The 15,871-nt window shown below is 57.8% G+C and overlaps 1 protein-coding gene across 1 annotated transcript in view; it reads left to right on the forward strand.

Moving 5' to 3' along the window:
* GRIK1 (glutamate ionotropic receptor kainate type subunit 1) overlaps positions 1-15,871 on the forward strand; it is a 149,091-nt gene that overhangs the window by 86,136 nt on the left and 47,084 nt on the right. Inside the window, 3 exon segments of the mRNA XM_080652503.1 lie at positions 3,151-3,204; positions 6,380-6,547; positions 11,898-12,041. Coding sequence (XP_080508629.1) covers positions 3,151-3,204; positions 6,380-6,547; positions 11,898-12,041 — 366 coding nt within the window.

Below are 15,871 nucleotides of genomic sequence, written 5' to 3' on the forward strand. Positions count from 1 at the left end.
CAATCCCAGGAAGAATATTTTAAACCTCCGAGCCCAGCTCTCTCGCTTAACATAAAACCCCTCCGTTTCCCTTTCAAGAGCCGGTCTCGGCAGCAATCACACCGTCTGATGACGGAAGTGAAAAATGGGATTCCTGGCTGGCCCCGCAGGCTCGCTCTTTGTGCTCCGCCGAGATCAGGGACCGGCTGACGAGGCCTTGCCGCGGGCGCGTGGCGCTGGGGTGATCGATGGCCCCGGAGCAGCTCTGCCCTTTGAAGCCTGTGAGCCAGGCTGGTTATCACCGCAGGAGCGACTCCCCGCCGGCTCCCCGCCGCGGCTCCTGACTCCGGGCGAGTTTCCTGTCATTTGTCTTATCTTCGTGGCGTTACCTTCAGCAGGGACCCCGCCGGTTTCCGCAGCAGCCGAGGGCGTGAGCAGTGGCGGGCGGGTACATTCTGTGCTGTCACGAACCCCCTCTTCCTTCGTCCCCCCCCCCCCCCCCCCCCCGCCCCGCCATCTCCCGCGGATCCCTCTGGGCGTATCTCAGGCTCCTCCCGGGGCCCCGTGGCGAGGTGGCCTCGGCCCAGACCTGTCGATGCTTCTTTCGCCGAAGTCCTGACGGTCTTCGTTCTTTCACGCAAACATCCGTGTCCCCTTAGCGCCGCGCCTCCCCTCCAGGGCTTCCGAGGCTGTCCCAACCCCAGGCTCCGCCTCGGAAACCCCAGTGACACAGGTTCTCTGGGGTGAGTCCAAGAACCTCCGATGGCAAAGCTGCAGGTCTCACTGGCGTCCGGAACGCGTCTGAGTTGTGGGGAACTGCCGTGGGGGGCGGGGGGGGGGGATTTCTGAGTCTCCGCCTTTCTTTTCTGTACAAAGACCAGCCCACGGCCCTCAAACGGTCCTTTGGGGGACCTGCTCCGAGGAAGGTGGTCGTTCTGATTTCAGGGATCGAGCAACGATCGTTTATCTCCAGACCATGAGCCCCTTCTCCTTCTCAGGGGACCCCATTTCCAGAAATCCCCAGGGAGGACCACAGCTTCTTAACAAGCCACGTCCGCCAAGAACCCTTGTCCTTCTCGCTGCCTCTCGCTCCCCTTCCTCGCCAAACGCAAAGGAGACGCACAGCGTGTCTGTAGCGAGCAAGAGGCCAGTGGGTCCCTGAGGTCGGGGTGGAGCGGCCGTGGGAGGTGTGTGTGAGGACGCCCCCATCCTTCCATCTTCGGGCACATCCTCTGCTCCTTCTGTGGGGTCAGCGGGGGAGGGGAGGAAGGTGTCAGAGCTGCAGGGACCTCCCCGCCCTCATCTAAGGGCGTCTGCGCACCAGCATTGCTAGCTCAGCGGGTGAGGAGTCCCAGTCCGGGCGTGATGATGAGCAGGACAGCTCAGAGGACCAGCGGGGTGTATATCCACGCCTGGGGTCACTCAGACACCTGGGGTCACTCAGACACCTGGGGTCACTCAGACACCTGGGGTCACTCAGGAACCTGGGGTCACTCAGAAACCTGGGGTCACTCAGACACCTGGGGTCACTCAGAAACCTGAGGTCACTCAGACATCTGGGGTCACTCAGACACCTGGGGTCACTCAGAAACCTGAGGTCACTCAGACATCTGGGGTCACTCAGACATCTGGGGTCACTCAGACACCTGGGGTCACTCAGAAACCTGAGGTCACTCAGACACCTGGGGTCACTCAGACATCTGGGGTCACTCAGGAACCTGGGGTCACTCAGAAACCTGGGGTCACTCAGACACCTGGGGTCACTCAGACACCTGGGGTCACTCAGGAACCTGGGGTCACTCAGGAACCTGGGGTCACTCAGACACCTGGGGTCACACAGAAACCTGGGGTCACTCAGGAACCTGGGGTCACTCAGACACCTGGGGTCACTCAGACACCTGGGGTCACACAGACACCTGGGGTCACTCAGGAACCTGGGGTCACTCAGACACCTGGGGTCACACAGAAACCTGGGGTCACTCAGACACCTGGGGTCACTCAGACACCTGGGGTCACACAGACACCTGGGGTCACTCAGGAACCTGGGGTCACTCAGACACCTGGGGTCACACAGAAACCTGGGGTCACTCAGACACCTGGGGTCACTCAGACACCTGGGGTCACTCAGAAACCTGGGGTCACTCAGACACCTGGGGTCACTCAGACACCTGGGGTCACACAGAAACCTGGGGTCACACAGACACCTGGGGTCACTCAGACACCTGGGGTCACACAGACACCTGGGGTCACTCAGGAACCTGGGGTCACTCAGGAACCTGGGGTCACTCAGGAACCTGGGGTCACAGACACCTGGGGTCACACAGACACCTGGGGTCACTCAGACACCTGGGGTCACTCAGACACCTGGGGTCACACAGAAGGCCAGCCTGTGCCTTATGGACAACTCTGAGATGAAGATGATTCAGCACAAACATGTGTTTTTTTAATCCTCACCCAAGGACATTTTCCCATTGATTTTAGAGAGTGGAAGAGAGAGGGAAAGACAGAGAGAAACATCCAGGTGAGAGAGGCACAGCGATCGGTTGCCTCCTGCACTCGCCCTGACCAGGGCCCAAACGGAGAAGGAGCCTGCAACCGAGTCATGTGCCCTGGACCGGGATCGAACCCGGGACCCTTGGGTCCGCAGACCGACGCTCTATCCACTGAGCCACACCAGCTAGGGCGGCACAAACTATTTTTATTTTTTTTAAAGGTATATTTTATTGATTTTTTTCACAGAGAGAAAAGGAGAGAGATAGAGAGTTAGAAACATCGATGGGAGAGAAACACCAATTCAGCTGCCTCCTGCACACCTCCCACTGGGGATGTGCCCGCAACCAAGGTACATGCCCTTGACCGGAACCGAACCCGGGACCCTTCAGTCTGCAGGCCGACGCTCTATCCACTGAGCCACACCAGCCGGGGCAGCACAGACTATTTTTAAACTGGATCCTTCGTCCAAGGACTGGGTTCCGAGTCCAACGCGGCGCCAGGACAAGGCCTCAGATGGCGTCAATGGCTCGGGTCTCTGCTCCCCGCCAGCCCTGGGCCCCCGGTTCCTCGTCTGCTGGACTCTGAGCCCCGCCTGTCCTGTTGCCCAGGCGTCGGAGTCGCCTCTCAGTCTTCGTGCCTCGTGACCGCCTGTGTCTGACCCTCCGCTTCCCTTTGCAGGTCCTGCTCATGGGCATGATGACCGAGCGCTACCACTACCTCTTCACCACCCTGGTGAGCACGCCCCAGACCCGCGTCCGTGACCGCAGACCCACATCCGGGACTGCAGACACGCATCCGTGACCGCAGACCCACGTCCGGGACTGCTGACACGCATCCGTAACCACAGACACGCGTCCGTGACCGCAGACACACATCCGTGACCACAGACACACATCCGGGACTGCAGACACGCATCCGTGACCGCAGACACGCATCCATGACCGCAGACCCAGGTCCGTGACCGCAGACACATATCCATGACCGCAGACCCACGTCCGTGACCGCAGACACATATCCGTGACCGCAGACACATATCCATGACCGCAGACACGCATCCGTGACCGCAGACACTCATCCATGACCACAGACATGCATCCGTGACCGCAGACACGCGTCCGTGACCGCAGACACGCGTCCGTGACCGTAGACACGCGTCCATGACCGCAGACCCAGGTCCGTGACCGCAGACACATATCCGTGACCGCAGACCCGCGTCCGTGACCACAGACATATCCGTGACCGCAGACACATATCCATGACCGCAGACACATATCCGTGACCGCAGACACATATCCGTGACCACAGACATATCCGTGACCGCAGACACATATCCATGACCGCAGACACATATCCGTGACCGCAGACACATATCCGTGACCGCAGACACATATCCGTGACCGCAGACACATATCCGTGACCGCAGACACACATCCGTGACTTCCGACCCATTTCCGTGACCGCAGGCACATATCCGTGACCGCAGACACATATCCGTGACCGCAGACACAGATCCGTGACCGCAGACACATATCCGTGACCGCAGGCACATATCCGTGACCGCAGACACATATCCGTGACCGCAGACACAGATCCGTGACCGCAGACACATATCCGTGACCGCAGACACATATCCGTGACCGCAGACACATATCCATGACCGCAGACACATATCCGTGACTGCAGACACATATTCGTGACCGCAGACACAGATCCGTGACCGCAGACACAGATCCGTGACCGCAGACACATATCCGTGACCGCAGACACATATCCGTGACCGCAGACACAGATCCGTGACCGCAGACACATATCCGTGACCGCAGACACATATACGTGACCGCAGGCTCGCGTCCGTGACCGGAGCATCCCCGGTGTTTCGGAGGCCGCCCGCCGCCCGAGGCAGCCCTTGCCGTGGTGCAGGGACTCACGCTTCTAAGAAGCCTCTCATCCAGAGATGCTGAGAAGCAGGCTTCTCTCTTCTGTTGAAAATGGCTGCCACGCATGTGCACCCAGGAAGGGATTAAACTTCCATCGCGTAGAAGCCGCCGCGTGCAAACTCCTCGTCAACAAGCACCGTCCCCACGTCCGTGTGCGCGGAGACGCACTGTGTGTCCTGTGCCGTGTCCGACCCCGTTCCCCGCGTGTCCAGGAGAGCGGGCTCGGAGGGTCGCCTCTGGGTGTCTCAGGACCATCCGGAAGAGCATCTTGGGAGATGTTTGCACATGGAACACTTTGCTCCTAAGAAAGAGCATGACCCTAAGACTGAGAATTTTTTTAAAATTTCAACACCCTAAATGTTGAGATGATCAGACCAAGGGGAATGATTTGGGGTATTTAACACATCAGAATGATGTGATAGCTCTCAACAATCCATGTCAAAAGTCAGCCACACGCCCCCCCCCCCCACACACACACACACGCACCACTTACACGAGAAGAAATCACAGCCCGGCCCCCGTGTCTAACCTGTAAGGATGTGCCGACTGGGACCCCCTCGGGCTCTGGGAGGGTTGGTAAGGGTGCCATCTGCCCGGTGCACCTGGCCAGGCGGGCTGGCGGGCGAGTTAGAGAATGACTGCCTTTCCTAACCCAGGGACGTCCTATCAGCGCTTTTGTTAAACAGATTTTTTTTCATTGATTTCCGAGAGGAAGGGGGAGGGGGAGGGCGAGAGAAACATCCATGAGGAGAGAGAATCACTGACCCGCTGCCTCCCGCACGCCCCCCACTGGGGATGGAGCCCACAACCAGGCGTGTGCCCTGGACCAGGAATCGAACCCGGGACCCTTCCGTCTGCAGGCCGACGCTCGGCCCCTGAGCCACAGCAGCTGGAGCGTTGTCCGGACGTTTTAGGAAAGTCTCCTTTCTGTGAAATGTACTTTGGAAGTCTGGTTTAGGCTTAAACGGGTTATACATTTTTAATCACACAGTTCGCAGTCTGGCCTTTTTATAGAAAAGGTGAAGTTATGGCATCTGCCTGTTTTAAATGGGAATCCGCTCCTGCACAGGGTCTGGCTCAGCCTCGTCTGCGATGGAAAACGGGGGGGGGGGGGGAGCCTCTTTTCCTGAGACGTTGCTGCGGAGGGAGCAGGTTCTCCTGTGAAGCCCCCCCCCTCCCCGCGCCCCCCCACCCCCGAGGCAGGTGCTCCAGCTTCTGTTCTCCCTGAAGAGGACCTTTTGTTCCTCTTCCGAGCTGAGCGGCTGCTGCGAGCCTGCTTCCTGCCCCGCGGGGTGCTTTTGGCGAGCGGGGGGCGGACGGTGTCATTTCCTGCTGTGGGAACTTCCTGTCCAATGCTGTGCAATTTCCAAATCTCCCTCCTTCGCAAGGCGCGGGGGTAAGATGGTCTTTCCCGGGGAACCACATCGCCTCAGACCTCCGCTTCCTCATAAAATAAAGGCATCGCCCGGCCGGGGGTGGCTCCGCGGTTCAGCGTCCACCTAGGAACCAGGAGGTCAGGGTTCGATTCCCGGTCGGGGCACAGGCCCGGGTGGTGGGCTCCGTCCCCAGTGGGGGGGCGTGCACGGATGTTTCTCTCTTCCTCTCCCTTCCTCTCTGAAATCAATAAAAACATTTTTAAATCTTTTTAGTAAAATAAAATAAAGGTACTGAACCAAATGGGCACAAAGAGGCTGCCAGTTCCCTGGCGAGGACCCCAGACGCAGCGCCCCGGCTTACTGGCCGCAGCTCCCTCCGGGTTTCTGCTGCCCTGGGGCTGCGGGGAAGGGACAGAATGGACGGGGACAGCGCTGCTTCCTGCCCGGGGGGCACGGGGCAAATGCCAGCAGCGGGGGACGCGCTCCGTGGAGGCAAAGGGACCGTGGGCACCATTTCCCCGGCGCCTGGCGGCTGCAACGCGCCCCTGAGCCGAGCAGCCGGGTCACGCTGACCCCCTGTGCTCCTGCCCGCAGGACATGTCTGCCCTGGACCTGGGGCCCTACAGGCACAGCGGCGTCCACGTGACCGGCTTCCGGCTGCTCCGCGTCGACAGCCCCCCCGTGGCGTCCGTCCTGAAGAAGTGGGCCGTGGACAGGCTGCGGGCCCCGCCCGGGCCGGGCCTCCTGGATGGCGCCATGACGGTAAGGAGCCGCGTCAGGCCCTGGGCGCCGGTCGGAGCTCCTGAGGGGCTCGGCGGGGAGTCCCCGTGCCTTCTGCCGCGTGAGACGGTGGGACAGCCGGTGGGACAGCCAGTGGGACAGCCGGTGGGACAGCCGGTGGGACAGCCAGTGGGACAGCCGGTGGGACAGCCGGTGGGCGCCCTGGCTCGTGGGAGGGAGACGAAGGAGCCGCTTTCTAGGTTTGGGGAAAGCCTAGCCCAGTTATGCAAACACTGCTGTTTGGACCCTGGCTGGTGCAGCTCAGTGGATAGAGCGTGGGCTTGCGGACAGAAGGGCCCCAGGTTCGATTCCGGTCAAGGGCACAGGCCTCAGGTGCAGGCTCCTCCCCGGCCCGGGCCCTGGTCAGGGCGCGTGCAGGAGGCAACCCACCCAGGTGTCTCTCTCCCATCGATGTTCCTCTCTGTCTTTGACTCTCTCTTTCTCTCTCCCTAAAAAACCAACGGGAACATATCCTCGGGCGAGAATTCCTAAATAAATGAACAATAACTGCTGTTTGGGGTTTTCTGACGGCACTTGTCTCGGATAAAAAAGAAAACAGCTGAAAGCATTGCCACCATTGGCCACTGTCGGCCACATGGGGACAAAGCAGACGGCCCAGCCCGGCCGGGAGAGGTGGCCGCTGGGATGTGATCTCGAGACCCGGGTGGGGAGGAAGCCGCCTGGGGAGGGGGCGCAGACCAGTTGCCTCCTGGCTTCCGCCCCCTCCCCGTCTCGGCGAGGGGCGCTCAGTGGGCAGTGCGGGGTCCCCACGCGGTGGCTGTGTGCACACCCTCCCCGCCCCGTGCCTCAGGCTCAGCGTGGCACGTGCCGACAGCCCCCCACCCCCACCCCGTCACTCCACGCCGCTGTATGGCGCCCTCGGAGCAGCAGGCAGCAGAGAAAGAGAAATCGGAGCGGCGTGTCCGGAGCCGCTCTGACATCATCGGTCTTCCGTTGTCACCAGCCTCGGCGAGGCCTCTAATGAGACGCCCCTCGGGACCGGGACAGCGGAAACAGCGGGATGTGTTTTGGGGAAACGCCTTCTGAGTGGGAGCGGTTTCATCCCCGGGGGGAAGACGGGAGCGGGGACGAGGCAGGTCATCGCGTTTTAAACTGGCGAGGGTCTCATTCCCGTCCCGTCGTGGGACAAACACGCTTGCCTCTGAGACGCAGTTTACCGACAACGAAAGACAGCATCGCAGGGCGAACTAACTTGGATATTTTTTTTTTTAAATGAGGAACCAATTAAAAGGAGAAATAGAGGAACGGCTGGTTCTGGATGGTCCCTGGCTCTTCCTCAACCAGCCGTCCCGCTGAGAGGGGCCAGAGGGAGACAGGGAGACTCAAGCCCTTTGCTGCAGGCGCCTGGGCGTGAGGCTGCGGAGAAGGGGAGCCGGAGGGAGCGTCGGGGAAGACTGGGGTGGTGTGAGCGAGGGAGGCGGCCGCTGCTTGTCTCTTCTCTCCCGTTTCTAATTCCAATGAGTTCAAATAGGTTTTAAGATCCTCTGTGCACGCCCCCTGCACCCCCCGCACTCTCGTCCCTCCCCTCCACACCCCCACCCCCACTCCCCCACTCCCCCACCCCCCGACTGACCCACGGGAGGGGTGTTTGGTCCCCTGTGCTGAGCTACGGACAGTGTGTCCACAGCGATGAGGACAGCCACAGGCAAGAGAGGCGGCCCCACGCAGGCCCCACGGGAAGCAGGTCGGGTGTGAGGCCCCTGGAACTCCTGGCGGTGACCTGGGCAGACGCTGTCCTGCGGAGGTGCATGGCAGAGCCGGTGCCCAGCCCAGGGGGTGGAGGGCCCATTCTGCCTAGAGCTTGTTACTGCCATCTCACCTAAGAGAGAAAGAATAAAGATCATACGATCCTCTTAATAGACGCAGGAAACAATTTTTTGACAAAATTCAACATCCTTGTGTGAAAAAAAAACTCTCAACCAAGTGGGTCTAGAGCAGGGGTGGGCAAACTTTTTGACTGGAGGGCCACCATGGGTTCTTAAACTGGACCGGAGGGCCGGAACAAAAGCATGGATGGAGTGTTTGTGTGAACTAATATAAATTCAAAGTAAAGGAGCGGAGGGGAGAGCAAGAGAACCCTCCGCTCTTTCGGCTCCGCGGGCCGGATAGAACAGCCGAACGGGCCGAATCCGGCCCGCGGCCCGTAGTTTGCCCACGGCTGGTCTAGAGGGAACGTACCTCAACATCATGAAGATCACATGTGACAAACCCAGAGCTGCCATCGTCCTCGATGATGGAAAACTGAACTCTTTTTCTCTAAGATCAAAGACAAGACAAGGATGCCCACTGGGGCCATTGTTACTCACACAGAACTGGGAGTCCTGACCACAGCCGTCAGACAGCAGAAAGACGTACAAGCCACCCGCATTGGGAAGAAAAAAAAGTGAAACTGTCATTATTTGCAGGGAACGTGATACTGTGTCTACAAACCCCAGACATTCCACCAAAAAGCTACTAGAACGAGTAAACTCGGTGAAATTGCAGGATACAAAATTAATGTTCAGAAATGCGTTGCATTGTTATACACTGACAGCAAATTGCCAGAAAGAGAAATGAAGAAATTCCATTTACAAGTGCATCAGAAAGAATAAAATACCTAGAATAAATCTAACCAAGAAGGTGAAAGACCTGTACTCTGTCCTAATGGGTTTGGCTCGGTGGATAGAGCGTCGGCCAGCAGACTGAAGGGTCCCAGGTTCGATTCCGGTCAAGGGCATGTACCGTGGTTGCGGGCACATCCCCAGTGGGAGGTGTGCAGGAGGCAGCTGATGGACGTTTCTCTCTCATCGATGTTTCTAACTCTCTATTCCTTTCCCTTCTTCTCTGTAAAAAGAAAGACCTGTACTCTGAAAATGATAGGACATTGGTGAAAGAAGTGGAAAAAGACATAAGTAAATGGAAGGGTATACCATACTCATGGATTCAAAGAATCCATAGCATTAACATGTTACGAATCTGAATATTTTATCTGCAATGTTAAAAGCAATCTACAGATGCAATGCAACCCCTATCAAAATACCAACGGCATTTTTTTTTTCACAGAACCAGGAAGAAATAATTACAATTTTTACCAAAGACCCTGAACAGCAAAAGCAATCTTGAAAAAGAATCAAGCTGGAGGCATCGTGCTCTCTGACTTCAAACCGTACTACACGTATGTCATGAGCGAAACAGCATGGTGCCGGCATAAACACAGATCCATGGGACAGAATAGAGAGAGCCCGGAAGGAAACCCTCACTGATATGGACAATTACTCTCTGATAAACGAGGCAAGAACGTCCAACCGGGAAAAGACAGGCTCTGCGGTCCGTGACGTTGGGAGAGCTGGCCCGAAGAAGGCCGTCCACAACGTGCGTCTGACAAAGGGATCGCTGACTGAGCAAACCCAGAGTGAGCTTCTGCTGAGACTCACAACGTCAGCTGAGAAATTTCCCTGTCGCCCCGGAACGGCTTCCTAGGCGTTTCAAGAAAGAAATGGGCGTATAAGGAAGAAACGGGCGTGATTCGTGGAGACAGAGATTATTCTAAAGTAATTGCATTATTTCAAAAGTGTCCCCTAGACTAATCACGATTACTATCGAGGGACTGCCATCGTTGTAACAGAATTGCCGTCCCCGGCATTGCATGCACGTCCCACTGTCCCGCAGGGTGAACGTCCCTGGAGCCGTTACCGGCATTTTTTGCGTGTCACACGCACGTGCACAGATGCCCCATGTGCATTTATACGATTTTTAAACACTGAAAACCTGTGTGTGTTTTCGCTCCCCATCTACTTATCTCTTTTCCTCTTTAACATGTTAAAATGTCAGGTGCTAAAAATATCTGCAAAGGATGTTGTCACATGTGTCACAGCATTCAAGTCTGATCATAAGAAGCCAAGTCCCAGGTCAAACATCTGGACGCTGGACATAAGACCCAGAGACTTCATTAAAGAAGAAACAGGAACTTTAAAAAATAGGGTTACACTGAGTGCAGGCAGAAAACTGTTACCGAGTCAGTAGAGTTCAAAAATAGTCAAACTTGTTATCTAAAAACGTCCTGAGGTGAGAAAGAGAGAGCGTTTTGTCTTGAAGTGCTCATCAATGCAGTAGGGCAGGGGTCCTCAGACTTTTTAAACAGGGGGCCAGTTCCCTGTCCCTCAGACCGTGGGAGGGCCGGACTATAGTTTAAAAAAAAAAACTATGAACAAATTCCTATGCGCACTGCGGCCCGGGACGCGTCGGCTGCTAAGCAGGACAGGCAGCGGCCCCCGGCGGGCTGGATCCATGTCCTCGGCGGGCCGCAAATGGCCCGCGGGCCGTCGTTTGAGGATGCCTGCGTAGGGCCTTGGGGGGATTTTAGAGTCTCCATCATCCCTTCCCACGACGTGTGAGCTAATCCCGGCACTCGGACTGGCTCGGTCCGTTGGTTTTGAATGGACGGGGCTGGAGGGCCCGCTCTCCGCCGGATCGTCCTCCGGCTGGGAACCACATCCTGTCTGACCGATGCCGCGTGGGGTCCTGGACGCCCCGCCCCTGGGCTGGCCCTGGTCCTTCAGGTGCGTCCGAACAGGAAGCAGTCAGCGCCCTGCTCCCCTGGGAGCCCCTGCTGGGGTCCTGACTCCCAGAGAAGCCGTCTTCGAGGGTCCGCGGCTCAGCCTGTGACGAGCACGGTAGCCATCGGGGTTCCGTGGAAACAGCGAGGCCTTTCGGGATAAGGAAAGCCCGGTTCTAGGTCCTGGCCGTGTCCCCGAAGAACCGCCTGCCTTTAGCCCCTCGGACACTCCAGGGCTGCCTCCACGTTAGACCAGTGCCAGGCAGAGCCTCGGGGCACACGGTCTGCTCCAGTCACAGCACCTGCTGCTCGCCAGCTTGTCAGTAAGAGAAGAAAAAGGGCATTCGAGACGCGGAGGCAGAATCCCCGTGTTTGCAAGAGACACAAGGCTTGGCTCCACAGGGAGACCAAGGTGGGCCTCACCGGGACCTGTGGGACCCTGACCGACAGGGGGACCCCCAGGTGCGTTTTCCCCCACACACAGCCCTTTCCCAACCCCTTGATCTCCCTCAAAAGCGGGCAGATATTCGCTGAAGCTCACAATAGGCCGACCTCAGAGAGCCTCACCCGCTGCTGCTGGCCCGTTCCTGGGGTGTGGGCTGTGAGGACGGGGATGTCTGTGCTGGCTCCCCACCGTGTGTGGGGTGCTCCCCGCCTCCTGCTGCTCAGGACACTTCCCCTCCCACCCTTGCTCCCTCGCCAGCACCTCTCCCGCCCCCCAGTGCGGGTCCAGGGGGTCGTGCGGTGGGACTGAGCACATGCTGTGTGTCTCCGCAGACGGCAGCGGCGCTGATGTACGACGCCGTGCACGTGGTGGCCGTCGCCGCCCACCGGGCCGCCCAGCTGGCCGTCAGCTCCCTGCAGTGCCACCGACACCAGCCCTGGCTCCTCGGACCCCGATTCATGAACCTGATCAGAGAGGCAAGTGCCGTTCCTCCCGCAGCTCAGCAGGTCCAGGGTCCACGGAGGGGGGTCCCTCCCACAGGCCGGCTCCGTGGGGATGTCACGGGTCACGGGCGTCCCGGGCCACCAGGAGGTGTCCCATGTGACGCTGAGATGTCCAGAGGCGCTACCTGATCGAACACTCATCCTCCTGCGTTCCACGTGGCCTCAGCGGCCACGGGCCCTCCACACTCTCCACGTGGCCTCAGCGGCCGTGGGCCCTCCACACTCTCCACGTGGCCTCAGCATCCACGGGCCCTCCACACTCTCCACGTGGCCTCAGCGGCCGTGGGCCCTCCACACTCCACGTGGCCTCAGTGGCCGCGGGCCCTCCACACACTCCACATGGTTTCAGCATCCGTGGGCCCTCCACACTCTCCACATGGCCTCAGCGGCCGCGGGCCCTCCACACTCCCCATGGCCTCAGCATCCACGGGCCCTCCAACCTCCACGTGGCCTCAGAGGCCGAGGGCCCTCCACACTCTCCACGTGGCCTCAGCATCCGCAGGCCCTCCATACTCTCCACGTGGCCTCAGCGGCCGCGGGCCCTCCACACTCTCCACGTGGCCTCAGCGGCCGCGGGCCCTCCACACTCTCCACGTGGCCTCAGCGGCCGCGGGCCCTCCACGCTGACAGGCCCCAACGTGCTGCTCTGCGCCTGGTGCGTGGCCGTCCATCCCTGAGAGGACCAGGGACGGCCCCTGGGAGCAGCCCGTCACCCAGGGGTCCCCTGAGCCTGGGCTTGTGCCGGGCTGAACGAAGGACCTTTCTGTGTCTCTCACATCGGTGTTTCTCTCCTTCCCCTTCCCTCCCTCCCACTCTCTCTGAAATCAATGGGAAAAATCCTCCGGGTGAGGATTAACAAAAAAAAAAAAGAAAGAATGAATGAATGAAAGGTACTTGTTAAGCTGAACCCAGAGCTAGAATCTAGCAAACTCTGGACACACCTCGGTGAGCTGGAAACCACGTGACTCGCTCCTCATTGCTCTGGACCGAGACAAATTGCCCACAAGGAGCGAGAAATTGTCTCCAAATGCCGCGCCTGAGCGGCCCCGGAGACAATGCCCCATGAAACAGCGCCTGCCTCGGCTTTGCCGTGGAAAGGTAATTCACGGTTCTCTTTTGACGGCGTGCCGATGATGCGTTTGAATACATAAACAGGATATTTAAATTCAAACTTTTAAAAAGCAAAGAGCAAAAGGTGAAATCCCCCTGAGGCCTCCATCTGCCTTCGTGTTGAACTGGGCCTTTGCTTAGGGGGTCAGCGGGGCGGGGGGGCTGTTTAATGGACGGGGGGCTGTTTAATGGACGGGGGGCCTGTTTAATGGACGGGGGGCCTGTTTAATGGACGGGGGCCTGTTTAATGGACGGGGGGCTGTTTAATGGACGGGGGGCTGTTTAATGGACGGGGGCAGGTGGAAAACGCAGATTCGGGAAGAAGGGAAGCCCTGCGGACAGGCCGGCTCTGGCGTGACCTCATGTCCGTGATCTGCGGACCGCACTGCCTGCGGCCCAGCGGGGACCTGGGTACGGGACGCCTGTCCTTCCGTGAATAATAACATTGGACCCGGTGGGGAACTCAGGGAAGCAGCCCCTCTTTGCTGTTGTTGTTCTTTTATTATTTTTTTAATAAATCTTTATTCAGATTATTACAATTGTTTCTCCTTTTTCCCCCCATAGCTCCCCTCCACCCGGTTCCCACCCCACCTTCTGCCTTTACGTACCCCCTACTGTCCTCATCCATAGGTGTATGATTTTTGTCCATTCTCTTCATGAACTCCCCTACCCCTTTCCCCCTGAGAATTGTCAGTCCACTCCCTTTCTACGCCCCTGATTCTATTATATTCACCAGATTATTCTGTTCCTCAGGTTTTTAATTCACTTGATTTTTAGATTCACTTGTTGATAGATATGTATTTGTTGTTCATAATTTTTATCTTTACTTTTTTCTTCTTCCTCTTCTTAAAGAATACCTTTCAGCATTTCATATAAAACTGGTTTGGTGGTGATGAACTCCTTTAGCTTTTTCTTATCTGTGAAGCTCTTTATCTGCCCTCCAATTCTGAATGATAGCTTTGCTGGGTAGAGTAATCTTGGTTGTAGGTTCTTGCTATACATCACTTTGAATATTTCTTGCCATTCACGTCTGGCCTGCATAGTTTCTGTTGAGAAATCAGCTGACAATCGTATGGGTGCTCCCTTGTAGGTAACTAACCGTTTTTCTCTTGCTGCTTTTAATATTCTCTCTTTGTCTTTTGCTCTTGGCATTTTAATTATGATGTGTCTTGGTGTGGTTGTTCTTTTAAATATATTGTTATTGATTTTTAGAGAGAGAGGAAGGAAGAGGGAGAGGGAGAGGGAGGGGGAGGGGGAGGGAGAGAGAAACATCGATGATGAGGGAGAATCATGGACCGGCTGCCTCCTGCACACCCCCCACTGGCGATCGAGTGGCAATCCGGGCCTGTGCCCTGACCAGAATCGAACCGTGACCTCCTGGTTCATAGGTCGACGCTCAGCCACTGAGCCACACGGCCGGGTGAGGAGGCCCCTCTTGGAAGAGCGTCCGTGGGTGTCTCTCGTTCGGCATCCCTGACAGCCCACACCTGACCCTCCCGCCTCCCCGTCACCCCTCCTCAGCTCTGCACCTCCTCACGTTCAGGACGTTTCCACCTAAAGAAAGAGTGGGTTTCTGGGTCCTTCCCTCGATTCCCGGGACGGCTCCAGGCAGAGAAAGGAGACCAGCACCCACGTGTCCGTGGTCTCCAGGTGTTACCCGTGGCGCAGGGTCTCCCATTCACTAGGGTGCCGGGGCGCCGTCCCCGAGGTGGGCAGTCAGGGGCTGAGACGGTGAAAGCGGGCGTCGGCCTCGGCCGTCCTGCCAGGTCCCCTGGAGCCTGCGGATCCAAATAGCATCCGTGTTCCCGAGATGGCGTTCGCGTCCTGCCAGCTCCCCCTCCCGTCAGCTGCTGGCGCCTGGATCCCATGTTCATGGGGCCGCTTTCTATGCCACCGTCTGTGGTGTGTGTGCACTGACACGCGTGTTCCATGCACTTAGATGGATGTCCCTCAGATACATATGCGCACACGTACGTGCGTATAAATGCATGCGTGGGCGTCTGTGTATGTGAGCGGCTAGATGTGCGTGTATGTGCGTTTAGATATATTTCACTCGGGCGTCCGCCTTTCCAATCCTCCTCACTCACGTGTTGAGATCTATCCAGGGGTGGGCAAACTTTTTGACTCGAGGGCCACCATGGGTTCTTAAACTGGACTGGAGGGCCGGAACAAAAGCATGGATGGAGTGTTTGTGTGAACTAATATAAATTCAAAGTAAAGGAGCGGAGGGGAGAGCAAGAGAACCCTCTGCTCTTTCGGCTCCGCGGGCCGGATAGAACAGCTGAACAGCGGGCCGTAGTTTGCCCACGGTTGAGTGTTAATCATTTACCGCCTCATTCATTCTCACTGAACCCAGCGTGCCACCCTTCCCGTGGTCAACAAGTATTTGCGGGACACCCAGCACGTGGCAGGCCCTATTCGAAGTACCAGGCATGCAACCGTGGGCCAAACAGAGTCCCCGCCTCCTGGAAACAATGCGCTAGTGGGGGAACAGGTGGAGAAGTGAGGAGATGTACCCTCGAGGATGACAAGGGCTATCGACAAGCAACGCTCGTGGGGCGGGTGTGCAGGGTCTGTGGGGGGAGTGGGCACCCCTGGGTTCCCTGAAGCGGTTAGGAAACACCTCTCATGACCAGTAGGAATCGCAGGAGCCGCATCGCGACTGGGTCCTCTAGCAGCCACGTTGAAAAATG

This window comes from Plecotus auritus (assembly GCF_963455305.1).
Source record: "Plecotus auritus genome assembly, chromosome: 2".
Classification (NCBI taxonomy): domain Eukaryota; kingdom Metazoa; phylum Chordata; class Mammalia; order Chiroptera; family Vespertilionidae; genus Plecotus; species Plecotus auritus.